The following is a 21,898-nucleotide window of genomic DNA, read 5'->3' as shown; positions in this document are numbered from 1 at the left end:
ACCCTATGAAACAGAGAAGGCAATGGCACCCCACTCCAGTACTTTTGCCTAGAAAATCCCATGGACGGAGGAACCTGGTAGGCTGCAGTCCATGGGGTCGCTAGAGTCGGACATGACTGAGCGACTTCACTTTCACTTGTCACTTTCATGCATTGGAGAAGGAAATGGCAACCCACTCCAGTGTTCTTGCCTGGAGAATCCCAGGGACGGGGGAGCCTGGTGGGCTGCCGTCTCTGGGGTCGCACAGAGTCGGACACGACTGAAGTGACTTAGCAGCAGCAGTAAACGCTATGAAGAATCAGGGATCTATCACTTCAGTAAAGTGAATGATGGCCCCGTGCTTGGCACACTCGGCCAGGGAAGATCTTCCCAGTGCTAGAACTTTGAAAGGTGCACCTGGTCTTCAATGTCGCGTGGGGAAAAAAAAGCAAGCATATATGTGAAATCATGAGCACTGGGGAGTGGTTGCATGGCTGGTCAGGAGTCTGAAAGAATTAGAAAGTGTGTGGCAAAAGGAGGTGTTGGGAAGAGGCATATGAATGAATATATGGAATAAATACCACAGGTTAAGATTTTCTGTGTCACGTGTTCATGTCCACCAAAAAGCATCCACTAACAGAAGAAGGCTGAACAACCAAATAGACAAAATGACTTGGCTGGTTGACATCAGACACTTGGACATTAGCCACCCCCACAATAGGCATAATGGCACATGAGCAGGGTGGCCAAGGCGGCAGAGATGGAAACAGTTTCTTTCAAGGAGACAAGTACTTTCTCAGCACACAAGAAGTGTTCCCAGGAGTACTGACCTGTGCTGTAAAAGGTCTAACCGTCTTGGAATTAACCTTGGTTTCATAGAAGCAAACCACAGAGACCTTCATGCTTTCTCCTCTCTACCTGGGAATCAGTCTTGGTGCAATCCAGCTCAGACCCATAGTCAATTATACATTTAGGAGACAAAACTATTTTAACAACAAGACCTTGCATTTTCACAGCATTTTATTATGGTCAACTCATAAAGGAAGCTTTTCACATTTAATTTCCCCCCCAACATCTTTCTCAGCTATCATGGAACGGCCATAGCAAAATTATTTAACTCATCTTTATAGAACAAAAACCAATGCACAGGGAATTCCCTGGCGGTCCAGTGGTTAGCACGCTGTGTTTTCACTACCACACTACCAGGGCCCAAGTAGTGTTCAATTCCTGGTTGGGCAGTTAAGATCCCACAAGTCATGAGGCACAACCCCAAAACAAAGAACGCTTCCCCCCAAAAAAACCCAACATACAAAGCTTAATAACTGTTAGGAGGGCAATTGAGAAATAATAAGAAGTCAAGGCTAAAAGTCAAATTTCTTCCAGGTCAGTACTCATACAAGCCTCCAAGTCTCATGGCAGTTGCACATTTAAGGAAGAGATTCTTGAAGATCTCTCTGTGTGTCAGGGTTGATAGGCTGGATGAGAAGGAGAAGAGGATTGCTTGCAAAGTTAATTTCTCATCTAGTAGCTAAGTGACTTGCCAAGATGACAGTCTGATTAGCCAGAGCCGAGGTGAATGTGGTGCTCTGGCTACTGCTCCAGCTCCATGTTTAAGTGTTTCTGGGTCTACTCCTTGTCTGGCCTCTGCACCTGTGCCCTCATCCCCAGAGGATCACGATTAACCTAGTTCCCCAACAAGAGTCCAGATTATTCATTCCCTTCTTCACATTTGCTATGTGATTTTTCCCCAAATGGCTTTTGACTTTACCACCCAACTCTATGATTCTCCGAGAAAGAACAGTACATACTTCTCTAGTCAAAAAAATTTTTTTTTTGGTTCTTATCATCTTTTATTTTATTATAGCCATAAATATTTATAAATTAAATCATTAAAGAATTCAATATTTTAAGGCACTAAGTCTCCAAAGTTCAGGAACCTACTGTACTTTACTCTGTCATGTCAAAGATTAAAACATCAGAAGTAAAACTATCAACTTAATAAATATTTCATTTGAAGCTTAAATTGAGTAGAATAAAGGAAGTACTTGCAGAAATCTCAAGTAAGGAATTAATAGGCTAAATGCTGAACTAATAGTCTTGACATGGTTCGATTATCATTTGGATTAATCTTATGACTCACTGACTTTATACCTCTGAGTAAATGCAAACATTTCTTTCAGAGGGTACAGCAGAGCTTTAACAGAAGGGACTATCTGCACTCATCCTCTGTAACTCCGGACATTTATCTTGTAAAATGCTCATCTCTCACGTCCTGAGCCTCTTGCTGAGCAGTGAATCTGTGCACAATCCATTTCTCTTTTGGCTGGGATTTTCTCTGGATTCCAGGCTGCTGTCTCTGAGCAATTCTGACTGTGCTTCCTTGGGCATCTGTAAGACAAGCGTACAAATTCCAGAGGGCAGCCCACTGCTAACGCGCCCAGCCTCCAGCCTCCGCAGGGCTGACTCCACAGGAATGCGGCGTGTGGGAGAACACAAAAGCAGCACAGCACAGCACAGGAGTGCTGTGTTAGGGCGTTGTTCCTCGCTAACCCCGATTACTACCTTCCACGGACACCAGAAATGTAATAGCAACCTAAAATCTGGGAGTCCAAGCCAAACTCAGAAAGGCATGCTAACTTTGCTAACTCCACAGTGGCATTTCTGGTGGGGGAACTCTTTTTTCAGAGTCCCTTTTCAATAAGCTCCTTTTCAATGCTTATAGGCTTCCTGGTGGTGCTAGTAGTAAAGAATCCACCTGCCAATGAAGGAGACGAAAGAGACACTGGTTCCATTTCTGGGTTGGTAAGATCCCCCGGAGGAGGGCATCGCAAGCCACTACAATATTCTTGCCAGAAGACGGACAGAAGAGCCTGGTGGGCTACAGTCCATGGGGTTGCAAAGAGTCAGACACAACTGAGGGTCTGAGCACTTTCCAAAACTTGCTAGGTTCAGACAGCCGTGATTCTGCCCCAGACTCTCTATGCGACTCTCACACAGCAGAGGGGAGCTGATCCCTAGCATTGGTTTGTGTTGCACCAAGAAACAGAAGCACCCTGTGAGCTGATCATTTGCCCTCATTCAAAGGGCCTCATGCTTTTCACTCAGGGAAAGGGCTTTTCTGACTACACTCGATGTGTAGGCGGACTCGAGGTACCGAGGGTTCCTTTATGCGTCAGAGTCATAAACAAATAACAGATTATGCAACAGAGCCTCTCAAGGTTTTGCCTTTCTGTTTCCCGACCTGGGGAGCCCTTTCTTACAGCCTGGGGAGCCTGGGGAGAGAATGGGGAAGCCCTCTGCTGGCAGCACATCAAATGCAGAAACTAGGCCACTCAGCGCCAGACAGTTCCCAGGCCCTGTTGCCAGTCGAAGTTTCTACTTTAATTCAATGGACAATCGAACTCTGGCATTTTGAAGTCACACCGCCGAAGCTTCTGTTGATTAAGAAGTGGGATGTGGGACTTCGAAGCAGTGTCAAGCATCACTCAGAAAAACAGGAAGGAGTTCAGGACATTTGCTATCCTCTCTCTCTATATTTTGAAGGCCCTCTTTGCAAGCCTGAAGGTTATTATGATTATTTTCAGCATGGGAATGACCCTGTAAAAATGGTTGTTTGCTTTTATAGATGTCAAGTGGCATGACACTTGCCTTGGAATTTAATTGTGCACTCAGAATTGCAACAGTAAGCCAACTCTAGCAAAGGTGGGTTTGTTCTAAAAGTCACTGTACAATTTTAAAACATTTGCATTTCTTTTTATCAAATTTCTCCAATTTTAATCTTTTCCCTTAAATATTAAGCAAGTGACTCTTACCTTGGTTCTGCAAGGAGTATTCTTAGAGATCCCACTCTCAGTTTCAGCTCCAGTGGCTTCTTCTAAACCTTCATCAAGGTAGATAAGATGGAAAAAAAACATAAAACATAAACATAAGACATTTTAAAAAATCCTTAAGAAAAACAAAAAACCCATTTTGGTAACTACAGGGATACTCTTACTAGAGAAAAACAGAGAGGTCCACGTGTTTTAAAATCACTTCTCTTCAACTTTTTTGCAGCATTTCACCATTACACGTGACTCTCAGCCTGCATTAGCTCCGTCTCATTCACATTGTTAAAAGAATTGCCCAGACCCACTGCTAAAAATGTTCAGGCTCTGAGCTGATTTTTAAGTAATAGTGACATTTGTCCCAACATGTACTCTGATCCACCTGGCCTTCAAGGGGCCAGAGGAAACAGGTGTGTGAGGACTGCTGGCCAGGTTTGGGCGTCTCTTAGTCCAAAGACAGTGACCGTATTACAAATAACTTGGGGCTGCCTCTCAACTTTCCAATATTAATGATCTATTTTGTATACTGCACTGATTCCTGGCTTATCAGCCTTATCCCAACCCCAAGAGGCTGAGTGGGAGCAGAGAAGTAAAATCTTAAAAATATACCTAAAAGCTCCAACATTTGAAAGGGCTTTATGTTTTTCAGTATGGTTTTACATTGCTCCCTTACTTAGCTAATCTCAATTTATGAAAAATAAATTAACCTAATTATTTAATGTGTATGCTCGGTCACTCAATTGTGTCCAACTCTTTGTGACCCCATGGATGGTAGCCCACCAGGCTCCTCTGTCCATTGCGATTCTCCAGGCAAGTGATTGCCACTTCCTAATTCAGGGGATCTTCCCAACTTAGGGATCAAACCTGCATCTCTTGTGTCTCCTACATTGGCAGGTGAATTCTTAACCACTAGCACCACCTGGGGAGAAGGCAATGGCACCCCACTCCAGTACTCTTGCCTGGAAAATCCCATGGATGGAGGAGCCTGGTGGGCTGCAGTCCATGGGGTCGCTAGGAGTCGGACACTACTGAGCGACTTCACTTTCACTTTTCACTTTCATGCATTGGAGAAGGAAATGGCAACCCACTCCAGTGTTCTTGCCTGGAGAATCCCAGGGATGGGGGAGCCTGGTGGGCTGCCATCTATGGGGTCACACAGAGTTGGACACGACTGAAGCGACTTAGCAGCAGCAGCACCACCACCACCACTTGGGAAGCCCAACCTCATTATTTAACAGAGGTCAAAAAAGATTAATTCCTATGACAGGCTATAATTCTGAATGATGAACAAATCCTCAAAAATGAAATTGCAGTAAGTGAAGCACAAAGTCAAATGAGTCAGGGAATAGCAAATAACTGTTAACCTATAGCCTATAAGTTTTATTAACAACATTTCAAGTATTTTCAGGGTATAAAGCTCAAAGACTCTTACACTGCAACATCTATGGTTTGTGGTACAATGAAGACATGCAATTATTTTTTTAAAGTGAAAATAAATGATAATATAAATTTATACAGTCATTTCCACCCTCCTTCACTTCTACCATGGACAGCAAGATGCACTGTCGTGTATGACCAGGATGGAGTTGTGGGGGGCATCTTATTTAAAGATCTGTGGACAGACCTGTTAGAATACCATCAAGTTGTTCCACCATAAACTTGGCATCTTCCTCAGTGAAGCACATAGGTGGTTTTATTTTAAGGACGTTTCTGTGAGGTCCGTCGGCACTGAGAAGCACTCGCTTTTCTTTCATCCTAATTAGTGCAGGAAATACATGTGAGTGCATACAAGCAATAACTAAGATGATTTCAGAATGATGTGAACAGACAGCAATTTAGTATATGCATGAAAGAAGTCATGTTTGTAATTGCAAGAGTCTTAAACTTTCCATATTCAGGGAGAAGAGAGGAAGTAAAAACATTCAAGAGGGTGGACATCATTCAAGCTGAGATACCAAACAGGTGAGGGGTGGTTTACTTGTAGATGATGTGCTGAGCTTCTGCTGTGGCGGGGGTCCTTTGCTGATGGTCCTTCACTAAGTCAATCCCAATAAAAAGGCCAACGCCCCTGAGGGAGATAAAGAAAGGAAACTTGACATATACTCTATCAAGCACCACATTGTCACAAAAAATTAACACAGTTGTCAAACTCAAGTTTGATTTGAGGCTGAATATGAGTCTCTTTAAAGGTAGTTGTTACTAGTTCTAATTAATCCATGATACCAATCCAGTGTCCACAGGACTCCTTAGTTTCTGAAATTAGTTTTTGTAATCCAGTTTTTTTTTTCATCACATAATTGCAAAAAAAAAAAAAAAAAAAAAGGCTTAAAAACAATCTTATACTATTTAGTTTCATATTACATCAATGATGATAAATACATATATGAAAAATAGTGATGTTTCTTAGATGTCATTTAAATTATTTTTTCATAGATCATATAGAGTTACTTTAAGGTTCTTCTTTTCACCTTCTAGCTGTTGAAATTATCCTGGCTTAATTTTTTTTAAAAAAGTGTAAGTCAGGAAAGATATATACCCAAAAGTTAAAAGTGATATATCTGGGTACTGAATGAAAAACGTTTTTTCAGTGTTTTCTAGATTTGGTTTTGTGTAATTTATTTTAAATTTATAAGCTCACCAATATTCATTTGGACATACAAATAACTACAATTCCTTGATAAACATACCTGATGTCTCCTATCAAAGTATGTTTAGTCTTCTGCTTATTCAGTAACTCAGTAAGATAATTCCCTACTCTTGTGGCATTTTCTTGAAGATCTTCATTTTTTATTACATCCAGGACGGCCAAACCAACAGCAGAAGATACTGGATTTCCTCCATACTGCAGAAAAAAGATAAATGAGAAAACAGACTAGTTGAATTCATGCTGTTGCTTCATCTATGAGAAATCTGGCTCATATTTAAGCAAGTAAAGATATAATTTCAATAAAATTTTCCCTTGTGATATTAGTTTTTTAAGTTTAGAATATAGCATAATTCTATTCATTCAGGATTGAGAATATAATTCTAAATTATATATATGCTACATAACTGGTATGAAGGACTACTGGAGAATGTATAAGTTCATCCAAACCAAACACAGATATTGTGTTGGGAATTAAGGATTTCAGAGTGTGGTTTAGTTAGAAGGATGTGGATTGCAGCACTTGAATATCTGTGTGAAAAAAAAAAAAAAGCCAAAAAATGACATTTTCTCCAAATAATTTATGTTCCTAGATTTTGATTCTGAGTTTTAGCTGCAACAAGTCCTATTACACATATTGCACAAACTATAACAGTCTTTCCAAACTTGAGAATTTTACAACTTTTGGGGGCAAAATCAAGGAAATAAAATTTCCCAAAGATAGAAATTTAGTTAGTATCTCCTATGACAGCCATATAATATTTATAGTACTGAATCATCTAAACACTTCAGATGTGTTTTGAGAATTTAAGTGTGATACAAAACAAAAAAAGATCATATCATCTGTTAATGAAATATCATAACCTCTAGAGTTTACCAGGGCATCCATCTATCACTGGAACAATCAATAGGAACATTTTAGAAAGGGGAAAGATACAATAAAAAACACAAGGAGGATTGTGCCAAACAGAATAAAATATGGTTAGATCAAAGTCTGGCTTCAGTTCTGGGGTCATTAGCTGGCAACAGTGAGATTTATTCTTTATTACATTGGAAAGAAATGTAAGAACACACAGAATTTTTCCCTCTTAGCATTAAAGTGGGAGGTCAAAATTTACCGTGTTGAAATACTCCATCCCAGAGGCACTGAAGGCTTCTGCAATTTCTTTGGTTGTCACCACGCATGCCATTGGGTGCCCATTGCCCATTGGTTTTCCCATTGTGACTATGTCTGGAACGAAGTCTTCGCCAAACATTTGGAAACTCCAGAAATGTTTCCCGACTCGGCCAAAGCCTACTTGAACTTCATCAGCTATAAACACACCTCCTGCTCCACGGACATATCTGAAAAGCAAAAGGGCAGCATGATGCCTTCAGGTCACTGACAGCCCCCATATCCTCCCTTCAAGATTCGGATTATTGAGGACTTAAAAAGAATGGTGTTAACCTGAAGTCTGTAATCTTTGTTAAAAACATTTCAGTGCTCAAATCCCCAGTGACATCTATGTGATGTCATTGACTTTGAAATATAATCACGTCATTTCCAGATAAGATATAGTTTATGTTGTTTGGGTTTATGCTGCTTAAAGTAAGCTCTACTGCAGTATTTTAAGTGGCAAGAGAAAAAAGTGAACAAAAAGTAATGTTAGCAGAGTTAGTCTTCAACTTTTTACTAATCAGCAAAGCTTGGACACCAATCAGAGAGGATGCCGGGTGGGTAAAGTGGGGCAGAGCCCGCAAGGACCCCCCGGCTAGACTGTGTTCAAACCCTTTATTAGCTGGGATCTTGGAAGGTGAGGAGTTCCAGGAGTCCTGGGCGGCAGGCACTCCCAAGTGGCTATTTACCATCTAGTCCCTGGTGGCTCAGCAGTAAAGAACCTGCCTGCCAGTGCAGGAGACTTGAGTTCGATCCCTGGGTTGGGAAGATCCCCTAGAGAAGGAAATGATAACCCACTCCAGGATTCTTGCCTGGGAAATCCCATGGACAGAGGAGCTTGGTGGGCTACAGTTGGTCGCAAAAAAGTTTGACATGACTCAGCTACTAAACAACAATGGGAAGTACTTCCATACTTCGCGAACAACCAGATGACCCTGCAGAACTGTCACAGTTCCTTCTGTTTGACCAAAGATGCCCAAGTACATACTCTGCCACTTTCTGGAAGTAGCCTGCTGGAGGAATTATTTGTCCGCCACAACTCTGCATGGATTCAGCAATAAAGGCAGCAATCTATACAAGAGAAGATGGGGTCAAAGTCCATTCGGTCCCCCTCCCGTACCCCCTAAAAAAAAAAAGGACTTCTTATAGAGAGGGTGACTTAAACATAGTTGGGAATGGACCCCTGGCAAGAGGCAAATTGGCCATTTGATTAAAAAGAAAAGATGTTCATGCTGGAAAAACAAGTGATCTGAAGCATTAGTTTCTGAAATTTTAGGTTTCTTATGAAACTACCACTAGAAATGGTGGAAAAGGTGCCTTCCATCTCTCCATAATTAATTTAAATGCAGTGTTTGCAGTAGGATCAACTGAATAAGACGGATATCTTGATCAGTCTTTGATACGAGCCTCTACAAAATCACCCAGGTTGCAAACATATCACTGTAATGCCTATTTACTCAACTTGTTGAATTAGGACTGCCCGAGTCTGGACTTTTCACCAGGGAGGTGAGAAGGTGACCTGTGGTCACAGACCTTAGTTACTGGGCTCTCTTTCTGGTTCTTGCCCTGAACCAGGCTTACAACTTGACCAACATAGGCAATTCACCATAGACCTGCAGAGGAAATGGTCTAGAGGCTAAGAAAGGAGAATAAAAAAATCACTAAATTCAGAGGAAGCATGGAAATAGTATGAGATAAGAAGTCAAGCCATCAACTATACTTCAATTAAAAACAAACATACAAGGGAACCAAGGTTCTACTCTAGACTACCTCTTTTAAGATATGAAAAATGAATGGGTTAGGAAGAAAAAGAAGAAAATAGCTAAGAAAGGCAAATGACTCTCCAGTCATTAAGATAAAAATACTTGAACTGGAAAACACAAAGTCTTCATTTTTCTCTCAATTAATAAGTTTTTTTTTTTTTTTTTTTTTGCAATCCAGAATGAAAAAAATAACATGAGAATGTACAACAAACCACGAATTGGCTGGATAGTAGCATCAAACACTTCTTGTGCTCTTACTGTGCACCAGTATTGTATTACAAGGCTTATTTTTTTTAATCTTCAAATAAATCTATGGATTAAGCAAATAAAGAAACTGAGGTTTAGAAATTAAGTGACTTAATTAAGGTCACACAGTCAGCAAGTAGCAGAACTGAAATTCAATCAAGGCAGACTCTAGGGTTTTATGCTTATAAGCTCCGAGACACTAACTTAAGGAGTAAAGATTTATACCTGGGAGTAGCGGGGGATGACTAGAAAGAGAGGATGGGGGTCAATTAATAAGTTTTTTTAATTGCCATATTGATGCCATACATCAATTTAAAGGTAAAGCATATGTCAAATCACATTAAAACTTCATGTAAGTAACCCCTACGTGGGTTGAGAATTTAACATTAGGCTGAAGGTGGAAGATAGTAGAGTGAAGGCTGAGAAAACAAAAGCTCTTCCTACTCGGTAGGATTTTGGTTTGTTTTAGAAGTGCAGACCCCTGGATGTCCCTGGCAGTCCAGTGGCTGGGACTTCACCTTCCAATACAGGGAGTGAGGGTTCTATCCCCAGGGAGGGAGCTAAGATTCCACATGCTTTTCAGCCAAACAAAACAAAATAAAACACTAAAACATGAAACAGAAGAAATATTGTAATAAATTCAATGAAGATTAAAAAAAAAAAGTGCAGACACAGATTGGAAGAGCATTTTCCTGCTTGGTCTTACCCAGGCTCAGCACCTTCAGGAAAGCTGAACCAATCCTAGGGAAAACTAAGGCTCCCAGGGTCCAGGAGCCTGCATTGATCCTGAGGCCCTGGGGCTACCCTGCCTCTTCACCTTATGTTAGCCCCTCATGTTACTCTCATTTGGAATGTTCTGTCCATGGGCTATCACCTTTCTTAATTCTCTCCTATCCCTTTGCACCAGAGTCTGCATCCCACTGGGAAGGTTAGAATCTGACCACCAGTTCTGAAACAGGTACAATAATTACATTTCCAGGATAAATAAAAATAGTCTTAGAGGCATGACTACAATAATGCATTTTTTGATATATGAACTAAGTGAAAATGTAACCAGAGAAGAACAGAAAGGATTTGCCGTCTAATCCTTTTCCACCTCTCTAGTGTATCGTGATAATTTCAATCTATTTTATGAAAGATGTTAACATGTTTCCAAAGCTGCAAATACAAACCTTCCTTCCGCTGTTATGAGCTTCGTCAATAATTTTCTTCACTTCATCTGCATAAGCACTGGCCGGGTCTGCATGGTCTTCTCTGTATTTTCCTCTGTAAGTATCTGGAGCTGGTGCCTGAAAACATCAAAAGATATAACAGTTTCTCATGATCTTTCTCCTGGACAAATGAGCTTTTAAGAAAGGGTATTTCCCCACAAGAGCATAATAGAAAGGTGACCTATGGATTTATGTGACTCGAGGTTCTTCTGCTCTTTTTCCTTAACATTTCTGAATTCAGTGACACTTGAAATCTTTGCATTGTGAACAGGAGCTTGGATTTACTTCTAGGCCCTTGGAAGTCAAAATTGCATCCCTGATCACATAAGGGGCAATTCAAACAACAAATGTGATTATGTTATTTGAAAATTTCAATGAATGGGAACTGTACTAACTGTTCTATGTAGAAAATAGGGACCTCCCTGGTGGTCCAGTGGTTAAGACTCTGAGCTTCCAAAGCAGGAGGTGTGGGTTCGATCTCTGGTAGGTGAACTAAGATCCTATGTGCTGTCTGATGAGGCCAAGAAATAGTTTTTTAAAAAGAAGAAGAAAATAAACCAGCACTTACCAACTATATAGCAAATTGTAATCATTCAGAAATTCAGAGTGCTTTAGGAGTAATTTCAGATCTTAAAATTTTGAAAAAATGTATTCATGATTCTCTTAAAAATGTCCACTGATCCTTAATTAGGCCAAATGAGTTTTACTGCTTCAAGAACTTGGTTTCTTTATTTTCTTTCATTTAATATTTATGTGACTCAATAAATTTACATAATAATTTAGCATAGAGTAATTTTAAGACAGTCATACACACCTGATGCAATTCTGAGTTTCAAATTGGCTTCAGTGATAGAAAAAGTAATTGAAGATCCAGGGGCAAGAAAAATAAAATAAGAGCTGTGAATAACAGCTGTCACTACCACTGTACTGATTTGTATGGTACTCATCAATGGATTTTAACCCACATCTTGTCATTAGCTCTCTGACTTTTAGCAAGTCATATAACAGCTCTGTATCTTGGTTTCCTTTTTCATGGTTTCATTTCAATGCAAAGATTGGTCTGGATTATCACTGGGCACTCTTCCAGTAGTAACATTCTGATTCTTGAATTCCAAGATACTTACCACATGCACAAATTCTTTCTTGACATCTTTGCCCTTTTGAAATTTATATGGACTGATCTCAATTAAAGATGATAGGTGACCGTGGTAAGCGCTGAAACAAAAAGGAATGGTAACCAACATCATTCAAAGCAGGATGCTCTTCCAGGATGTGAAAAATAGTATTGCGTATCATCCAGGGAGAATCTCAACATTGGTGCCAGATTTAACTATATGGAATCCTATTTTTCATGGTAGGACTGGCCATTAATTTGTCCAGCTCTCTTGATTCAGGCAATAAAACACATAGAAAGCCAAGTATGTATCCTTGTAGGCAGTTTTTAGCCAGAAAAAAGCTTAATTTCTTTGGCTTGTATTAGCTCTGCTAAATTAGATTAAGTATAAAATATTATTTTCTCTAGTTTCATGAGAAATATCAGATGTACGTATTCTTTAAATGCATTTTATAGTTATATTCTAGTAAATTTTAACAAATTTATATCATAAAATGGGCTGTGTTTCTGTTTAGGATGGTTTCTAAAGGATGTCCAATAGCACATTTTGAACAAATGCAAATTGGTAAGGAATAGGCGGTTTTTTCAAAAAGAACTAAGGTTGAGAGGTGATCCAACTTAGTTCTTCCTAAGGTTGTGAAATTCCTTTCTTTCACTTAAAATCAGGTGGCTATGCTATTGCCCTGAATGTTTTTTTCTTCCAAGATATATATAATCAGGAAACTGGAAATTATAAGGGCTTCCCAGGTGGTGATGGTGGTAAAGAATCTGCCTGTTAATTCAGGAGACATAAGAGACAGGGGTTTGATCCCTGGGTTGGGAAGATCCCCTGGAGGAGGAAATGGCATCCCACTCCAGTATTCTTATCTGGAGAATCTCCATGGGGTTGCAAAGAGTCGGGCATGACTAAGTGTCTGAGCGCGTGCACACACAGTAGATCAAATGTTGATATCTCTCTTTCTGTGCCAGCACATAACAGGCTCTGTCTCTCTCTGGAAATTATAAAAGGCCCATGAATAGATAAAGCAAAGAGGGAGTACTTCCTCTACCATAGATTAAAACATCCTACAAAGCAATAGCAATGAAATTAGTATGGTATTGGAATAAGAACAAAGTTATGACTGGGACAGAAGCAAGCTCAGCCATACGTAAATGGCAACACAATGGCCTCTAGGTGGAGTTAATTGAGGAGCAGTTACAGACAGTAGAAGAAAATGAAGAGCATCTTTGTGATCTGAGGGATGGTGATGGGTATGTATGGGGGAAAGATTTTAACAAAACTTAGAAAACCAAACCATAGGAAGAAAATGCAAACTCTTGGATTCAATCAAAATTTTTTTGGGTAGATGGATGTCATAGACAAAGTTAAAAGGCAGGTGATAGATTGGGAAAAAATATTTGTAATGTCTCAAATAAAAGAGGCTAACTTCCAAAATGGTCTGTGCATAAAGAATCACTTGGGAAACTTGGTTTCTGGACTCTGCCTCTAGAGGCTCTCTTTAACTGGTCTGGGGTGGGGCCTGGGCACTGACTGGCACTATAAAAAGAACATTTCCCCAGGTATTTCTAAAACACAGTCCACGCTGAGATCCTCTGATCCAGTCTATGCATGCAACCACAAAAACAAGGATGGGAATCCCAGTAGAAAAACTGGGTAAAGAATATAAGCAGATAATTCTCAAAAAAAAGTGGGTCAGTTGCTTAGTTGTGTCTGACTCTTTGCAACCCCATGGACTGTAGCCCGCCAGGCTCCTCTGTCCATTGGATTCTCCAGGCAAGAATACTGGAGTGGGTTACCATTTCTTTTTCCAAGAGATCGTCCCAATCCAGGGATCGAACCTGGCCTCTCTCATTGCAGGCAGATTCTTTACCATCTGAGCCACCAGTGAAGCTAATTCTCAGAAGGGGAGTCACAAATGTACAATAAGCATATGAAGAGATACTCAATCTCATAATTAGAAAATTGCAAATACAAACAACATTGATATTATTTTATACTTATTAGACCAGAAACTATTAAAGGAAAAAAAGGCACAATCCTCTCAGGCTTTGCCCAGGATATGGGGAAATGGAACATTTCATGCACTGGGTAGAGTGTTTCAACCACTCTGGAGACCGACCTGACAGCATTTAGTCAAATCAATAATGTTTACAGTATCCCTATGGCCTAGCAATCCTGTTTCTGGGTGCTGATTCCTAAGAGATCCTCAGAAAGGTCCATAAGGGCACATGTCTAAGGGTGCTTACTGCAGTACTGCCTGTGGTAGCTGGGCACAGAGAGCAGTCAGTGTCCATTCTGCGATAGGCAGCATCATGCCTGCCCTCCCCAAAGATGCCCACGTTCTAATCCTCAGAACCTGAGAATATGTTACATGGCAAAGGGGACCTTGCAGATGTGATTAAGCATCATGAAATGGAGTGATAATCCTGCAGGGGCCAATGTTATTACAAGAGTCTTTATAAGTGAAAGAAGGTGGCAGGGGGATGGTGGTCAGAGACAGGGATGTGATGGAAGCAGGGGCTGGAGTGATGGCATGGCTGGCTCTGAAGGTGGATGAAGGGGCCCAAAGCCAAGCAAGGCAGGCAGCCTCTAGAAGCTGGAGGCAAGGCAACACATTTCCCCCTAGAGTCTCTAGGACTGCAGCCCTACTGCCACCTAACTTGCAGCCCAGTGAGGCCCATTTTGGACATCTGACCTCCAGAACTGTAAGAGAATAAATTCGTGTTGCTTAAACCACTGTTTGTGATAATTTGCTGCAGTCACAATAGAGAATGACTACATCAACCAACACATAAAACAAGAGAAGCCTATAGATGGGCAAGAAATGAGGTGCATGTTCAGTTCAACCCTGTGTGTGAGATTAGTGGGGTGGGCAGGCAGAAACAATTAAAAAAAAAAATCTCAGTTAAGATAGAAGTTGTCAAATTGTAATGAATTTGGGACTTCTCTGGCAGTCCAGTGGGTAAGACTTCTGCTCCCAATGCAGGAAGTCTGGGTTTGATTTCTGGTGGGGGAACTAAGATCCTGCATGCTGTACAATGTAGCCAAACCCCCCCCCCCCCCTTTTTTTTTAAACTTGGCTGCTTGTAGTCATTAAAATTTGCTCTAAATTACTGTCTTTTAAATCAATTACATGGATAATCACATTGCAGTGGCTCAGTAAATAGCTAATGTGTGAAAGTAAATTCTAATTCATACAAAGCCCATGAGACCATGACCACAGGACCCAAAAGAGCCTCCAGGTGCTTGGAAAGAATTAAGTGTTCTCTAGGCCAGAGTTGGCCTTGAAATCTTAAACATAATAATAAAAAAAAAATCCTTGTGCCATCCAGCCTCCTCTGTACCTACTTCTGGTATTAGTGTAGATAGGATCAATGTGTTTTCATCTCGGAAGGACCTTTCTGCTGAGAAGTTTCGTATCCAAGACTTACTGGTCAAGAGTGATCACATCTTGGTGGCCTCTGAACTGCCGAGCCAGGCGTAAGGCTAAGTCATTGGCTTCCGATCTATTAAGATAGTAGAGAGAGAGGAGCAATGTGACATAAGCTCTTTAAAAATCCTTTGAAATGCTATTTTCAAAGTTGAGGATTTCAACTACACAGAACTGCATAAATAAATAAGTTGAGGTCCTCTTTTCCCCCTCAATCTTGCCCAGCCAGCCATCTCACATCATCCTCCTAAGTTCCCCAGATGTCTTCAAAAAAGAATGAGACGCACGTGGAAACTCAGCACAAATTAAGGATATACTGCTTATTTCAAATTCTGGCCCCGTTCAGCCATATCATAGGTGACTAAGTTTGAGGAGCCCAAGAAACCTATATTAAGTGTGATCTCAATGGGAGGAATCGGAGTCTAAGGTCCCACTAACCGGAGGGCCGCTGAACCGTGTTGTGCTGACCTAATACTTGATTAATTTCTTATCTGGAAAATGAAGATCAGGGCTTCCCTGGTGGCTCAATGGTAAAGAATCCTCCTGCCGGTGCAGGAGACAGGGGTTCAACCCCTGGCCCAGGAAGATCCCACATGCTGCTGCTGCTGCTAAGTCGCTTCAGTCGTGTCCGACTCTGTGCGACCCCAGAGACAGCAGCCCACCAGACTTCCCCGTCCCTGGGATTCTCCAGGCAAGAACACTGGAGTGGGTTGCCATTTCCTTCTCCATCCCGCATGCTAAGGAGCAGCTAAGCCCATGGGCCACAACTACTGAGCCCACTTGCGGCAACTACTGAAGCCCGTGTACCTGGAGCTCATGCTATGCAACAAGAGAAGCCACCAGTGAGAAGCCCACATACCACAACTTGGAGAGCAGCCCCGCTCGCTTCAACTAGAGAAAACTCCAAGCTGCAACGAAGACCCAGCATCGCCAAAAATAAGTAGATCGATGGATAAACGAGACTTTAAAAAATGAAGATCGTAATCTTTCTATCTGCTGTAGAGAGTCTAGATATACTACTCAGACACAGGTGGAAAAGTAATCTTTTGTGGCATGTTTATCATGCGCCAGGTATTATACTGTTTTACTTATACTGATTCTCATAACTACTCTTCAAGGCAAGTATTGTCATCTTTTTATGGGTGAAGGCTCAGAGAGGTTAAGTAACAAGGATAAGTTCTCACAGCTACAAAGAGGTAGAGCCAGTGTTGACTGAAGCCTGGTTAACTTCCAGAATGTTCTTTGTATTAATACTATTCCAGGCTCTGTTACCTCCAGTCTTTGGTGACAGTGCTCTTTAAGGCTAATCATTCTTTGACAGCATAGGATTCTTTGGAAGGGAAAGTCAAATACTACGCTATTTAATTCACTGAAGGCAAGAATGCTTTAAAACAACAAATTAGATCCTAACATGTCTTAATTCTTTACAAAGAAAAAAAAAAAGAACAATTTTCTGGTTATAAATTGGGTTTTAGAATACCTCATTGAAAAGAGAAGTGTGGAAGCCCCCTGGCAGTCCGATGGTTAGGACTCCGAGTTTCTACTGGAGGGGGCTGGGTTCAATCCCTGGTGGGGAACTAAGATTCCACAAGCCTCAGGCATGGCCAGAAAGAAAAGGAATCACAGAATCTCTTTTAGTTTTAGTATATATGTACATATATATCATTTAAAAAATAAGAGTCTGTATTGTATAGACAGCTTTCCTCCTAATAGGTAAGCTTTTCACCTGTCTATAAACATGTATTTTCAAAAACATACTTTTTTTTTTTTTTGCTGCACTTCCCGGCTTGTGGGATCTTAGTTCCCTGACCAGGAATCAAAACCAGGCTCTCTGAAGTGGAAGCTTGAAGTCCTAACCACCGGGCTGCCAGGGAGTTCCCCCCAAAACATACTTTTTAATGTCTGCATAATATTCAACAGAATGGGATACAATCATTTGAATTTACAGAATTTAAAAGTTGTAACACATCTATTCACTTGAATTTATTCCTTCCTCCTTTGTGTTTGTGCTGGGGAAATGTTTAGGGATCCCTACTGGTGCACCTTCCCCATCTATCACCAAAGAAGCGTGGTAGTAAAAAGTCTTGAGTGACTCGCACATGTTAATCATGGGACTGCACTTACAGGCTACATCAAGAGCCTTGGAACACAATGTAAGGTATCTTATCTACAAGGAGCTGGTGGGCCCAAGTGAAAGAACCAGGACATCAGGTCCCCCATGCAGGGTCATTAGTAAGAGTCTCAGGCAACCTGTTTAGGTATTCCTACTCCACCAGCAATCAAAATAGAAAAGACGTGTGAGAGAGGAAACAAGGAGATTCATGGGAATGGGGATGGCTGGAAAAACCTTGAAACCTACCCTGAATTTGTAAAATAGCAAACAGAGAGTCTGTCCGGCAGGGTTGCTGAGAGGCGCTTGGCATACTCAACAATGTTGTCGTGGAGGAATCGAGAATTTGTATTTAGTAGTTCCATCTGTTTCTGGGCAGCTTTGACCACTTCTGGGTGGCAGTGTCCCACTAAAATTTAAAAGACAAAAGTCCTCAAAATGAGTTACAATTCGAAATGCCTGGGAAGTGAGGCAGATTCTGAAGCAAAAAAAAAAAGAAAAGTTGATCCTGTTCCTCTCCCAGATTTTGTTCTAGCTTTTCCCAGCCTAGGACTAAGGGCCCTGTTCAGCCGAGGAACTGCAGCCACTGCAAATCCTGGGACAAATATCAATGGTGCCAAGGCTGCCTTAATCCATAAATGTATCCTTCAAGGCACAACAAAGACAGCGCATTACCATGGGCAACGTTGTTGATGCAATCCAAGTACTGGTCACCTTTCTCGTCAAACATGTACTGCCGCTGGGCTCGCACTATTTTGATGGGATCCGCAGCAAAGAAAACTTTGCATGAAGGCCTAGAAATAATGAAAGGAAACACTTTGGTCTGGTAGGACTGCTCAGTGTTTGCCCTTCTCGGTCAAGGTCACGATGGGTGGAAAATTACAATTACATAAAAGAAAGGGAAAACACAACCTAGGTGACATTTTTTTTTTTTAATTTCATATTAGCCTGGAAACTTTTACCTTAACCCCCCATCCGTGACATTGCTCACATTTCTTATGCTTGTTATATTAAATTTGCCACGATCTGACAATACCTTTTAGAGGCCCATGGATCAACTCTGACAGCTCTAATTACACAAACCAAGAACTAATTTTCCTTTGGGAAATTTTGTTCAACTAGGAAAAAAAAATTTTTTTTTGAGCCTTCCTATATATTAAGAACTGATAGCTATTACAAATATTATCTCATTTAATCCTTCCAACAATAATGTAATAGGAGTTATCATCATTCTCACTTTTATAGGTGAGAAAACAGGCACAGAAAAATTAAGAAGCTTGGTTCAAGCCAATAAGAGAGAAAACCAGAATTTGGAAGCAGATTTTTGTCTTGATTGTAACTAGATTTACCACGGTGACCAAATTGAAATGTATGGAAATATTGAATCGCTATATTGTATAGTAGGAATTAACACAGTGTTGTAGGTGAATCATGCTTCAAAATAAACTCATAGAAAAAAGAGATTACACTTCTTGGGAAGAGCTGGGAGGCAGGGAAATCAGATGAGTATAGTCAAAAGGTGCAAACTCCCATTTATAAGGTAAATAAGTACTATGGATATAATTTATATGTACAACATAAGGGCGTCTTACCTTTTAACATGATTGATTATAACACTGCTGTATGTTTTATACGAAAGTTGTTAAGAAAGCAAATCCTAGGGGATTTTCTATTTCTTAAATTTTGTATTAATGGGATGATGGATGTTCACCAAACTTAACTGTGATAGTCATTTCATGATGTAAGTCAAATCGTTATGCTGTGAAACTCAAACTTAATACAGTGCCGTATGTCAATTACATACCAATAAAATTGGAAGAAAAAAAAGACTGTCTTATGCCATTGCCCAAAATAGAGCTTGCTTGTCATCTAATCTCTCCCTCAAACCTACCTGTAAAGAAATGAATAGCACTAAAACCTACTACAAATAACTTAGTGTTAAATAGTGTGCAGGAGATTTTACAGATCATTTTCATGTCTTTTAATTGGTTCTTGTTCTGCAGCAAATGGATTTTCCATTCTTAAATAATACGATCCAATTATTATTCTAACCTTTTAACCCACTCTTTTGAGTCTAATAAAATGTCATCCCTATTTATGGTTACTTGGTGGCTGTCTGGAGTACAAGTTTTAGCAACATGAAAACATTACAAACATTTCTGATCTTGGCTCCATGGATGTTTAGAAACTAAACAAAATATATTATTATTATTTATATTTATTTATTTATTTTATTTTGGTCATGCCATGAGGAAATGTGGGATCCTAGTTCCCCAACCAGGACTGAACCCAAGCTCCCTGCATTTGAAGCAAGGAGTCCTAATCACTGGACCACTAGAAAGGCTCCCAAAATATAGTTTTATTTTGGTGGCTTTGCATGGACAGAAAACATGTTCCCGTGTGCACTAGAGTAGTTTAGAGGGTAAATAGTTACGTATTAAACTGATACACAACAGTTTAGAAAGTACTGTAATTATTGTGAATAAGTAATAAAATTTTTAAAATACCTAAAATTAAGTGTCATCAGCTAAAATGAAACTAATGAGAATTTCTTATTGGTTCAAATTCAGTTGTTAGTTTATTAACTACAAGTTAAAATCCAGAAAAATTCTTCCTTATGAATGTGGGCTGAAAACTGTGGACCTGACCTTGCCTTTTTGTTAATGTACTTCCCACCTTGCCACTCAGACTTTCATAGAAGAGGAATTTAATGTGACAGAGATCACAAGGTAACTTGACACTCTTCTAGGACCAGAGCCCAGGTCTGACTTAAGTATGGGTCCTGTACGCTCACTCACCAAGTCGTTTATACTATTAATGTGAGCAAAACGAAAATAGACCCGAGAGAACCCTGCATCTTTACGTTGTAGTGCGGGCACATCTGGGGAGACCAAGGTGAGTAAGGGCATCTTACCCTTTAAAAAGTGTCCACGCTTCCCACCCCCCCCCCACCCCCCGCCTCCACTGGCTAGATTAACCTTTTACTTCTTAACGAAGCGTGCAAGAAGGAAGAGTTCGCTTTCAACAAAAGTTGTCAGAATTAGTTTTCATAGCCATCGTCAAAAATATTTCAGAGTTCATACTTATGGAAAACTTTCGAGTAGGTGAGCGTGGCGGAGAACTACCCTTCTCCCCTTCCAGAGCCCAGCCCTGGAACGGTGTTCTTCAGTGGCTATCAACCCTCATGGTCAATTCCCCCAGCCAGCCCGCAGCCCTCAGCCTCGCCGCGGGCTGCAGAGCGCGGGGATCACCCGGGACCCGGCTGCAAGGGAGCCCCCCTGGGGCGCGGGCGGCGGCGCGTGCACGCAGGTGCGGCGGGCAAGCGGCAGGTCCCGCTCCCAGCGGGACCCCAGCCAGCCAGCTCCCGGCCCCGCTTCAGCTCTCCGCTCCCTGCGCTGGTGACCTGGTGATTCCCACTCTCTGCGCCTCTCTTCTGGGCTGGGGAGCCCTTACCCGATGTGTTTTCTCCTCAGAGCCAGGGTCTCTTGCTTGCTGTACAGCTCGCACATGGTGGCAGGGTGCCGGGCGCCCCCAGAGGTTTCCCTCTCCAGTCCCTGCGCCCGCGTCCGGAGCCCGCGGACGGCCTCAGCTGCGGCCCTTCCCTGTTTTCCCTCGTTGGGTCCCCTGGCCCTGGGCGTCGGAGGTCGAGGTCGGTGTCAACCCGCTGGGGTCATCTCCCTTTTAAGTCTTGCCCCGCCTTTGCCCTTCGCCAAGCCCCACCCTCCTCCTCCCTCCTCCGCCTGGTGCCCGCCTGGCCAGTGCCTGGGCTAGCCACTCAGTCGCCACCCCCCACCCCCGCCTCCGCTCTTGCCCCAGGCTAACTCGCTCCCTTCCCGCCCTGCTGCCCACTTCCCCTCCCCATAGTTGTTCTCCTAACTCGCCTTTTATTTTTCTAAGCCTGCCTCGCCATGGCCTTTCCTCCTTTTCTGCCTATGAATTCCCTCCTTCCCACTCTCTTTTTAAAATATTTATTTATTTATTTGGCTGCACTGAGTCTTAGTTGTGGCACGCAAGATCTGGGCCGCTTGCATCGAGAGCAGGGAGTCTTAGCCACTGGACCACTTGGGAAGACCTCCTTTCTTTTTTTCTTCCTTTTCTTCCCTCCTTTCTTCTTTCCTTTCTCCCTTTATTTGTACACATTCAAAGATAGGCACTCCCTGGAGATAACAGGACTTTTGTCTCCATTCTCCTTTTGAGCAAGTTTCAATACCAAAATCTGCTTAACAAGAGTAAGAAGTCACACACCCAAAGGGTAAATCACAGGAACTCAGTCTGTTATTTGTTGGGAGGGATAATATATACCCTGGTTTCAAACACCTGCTTTAGAGATAATTGCACTTGTAGTTTCTCTGAAACGGTACAGATTACAAAGCATTGTAACAACCCTGACTGAGGTAAGCCTGAAAGTTACCACCTTATT

At 41.5% G+C, this 21,898-nt stretch overlaps 1 protein-coding gene across 1 annotated transcript; it reads right to left on the bottom strand.

The window, feature by feature from the left end:
• Window positions 1-981: 981 nt before the first annotated feature.
• Window positions 982-21,182, bottom strand: ETNPPL (ethanolamine-phosphate phospho-lyase). The gene is made up of 13 exons (XM_061419418.1): window positions 20,932-21,182; window positions 18,154-18,272; window positions 17,728-17,887; window positions 15,370-15,444; window positions 11,948-12,038; window positions 10,785-10,901; window positions 8,592-8,674; window positions 7,566-7,791; window positions 6,491-6,645; window positions 5,782-5,871; window positions 5,428-5,558; window positions 3,792-3,859; window positions 982-2,367 (listed from the first exon to the last, which is right to left on the bottom strand). Exons 1-13 carry the CDS (start codon window positions 20,985-20,987, stop codon window positions 2,245-2,247), a joined length of 1,494 nt encoding a protein of 497 aa, XP_061275402.1. The 5' UTR covers window positions 20,988-21,182; the 3' UTR covers window positions 982-2,244.
• Window positions 21,183-21,898: the final 716 nt, after the last annotated feature.

The sequence above is a fragment of the Bos javanicus genome, chromosome 6 (genome assembly GCF_032452875.1).
Source record: "Bos javanicus breed banteng chromosome 6, ARS-OSU_banteng_1.0, whole genome shotgun sequence".
NCBI lineage: Eukaryota > Metazoa > Chordata > Mammalia > Artiodactyla > Bovidae > Bos > Bos javanicus.
Note: the sequence above shows the minus strand (reverse complement) of the source record. Positions and strands in the feature narration are given on the sequence as shown.

Bases quoted from the DNA above. Each gene is read 5' to 3' on its own strand.
- ETNPPL (XM_061419418.1), bottom strand. From the start codon at position 20,987: ATGTGCGAGCTGTACAGCAAGCAAGAGACCCTGGCTCTGAGGAGAAAA. The intron at 8,675-10,784 runs GTTTGTATTTGC...TCTCTTGTATAG, and splicing joins CTCATAACAGCGGAAGGAAG to ATTGCTGCCTTTATTGCTGA. The intron at 6,646-7,565 runs GTAAATTTTGAC...TTTTTTCTGCAG, and splicing joins GGATGGAGTATTTCAACACG to TATGGAGGAAATCCAGTATC.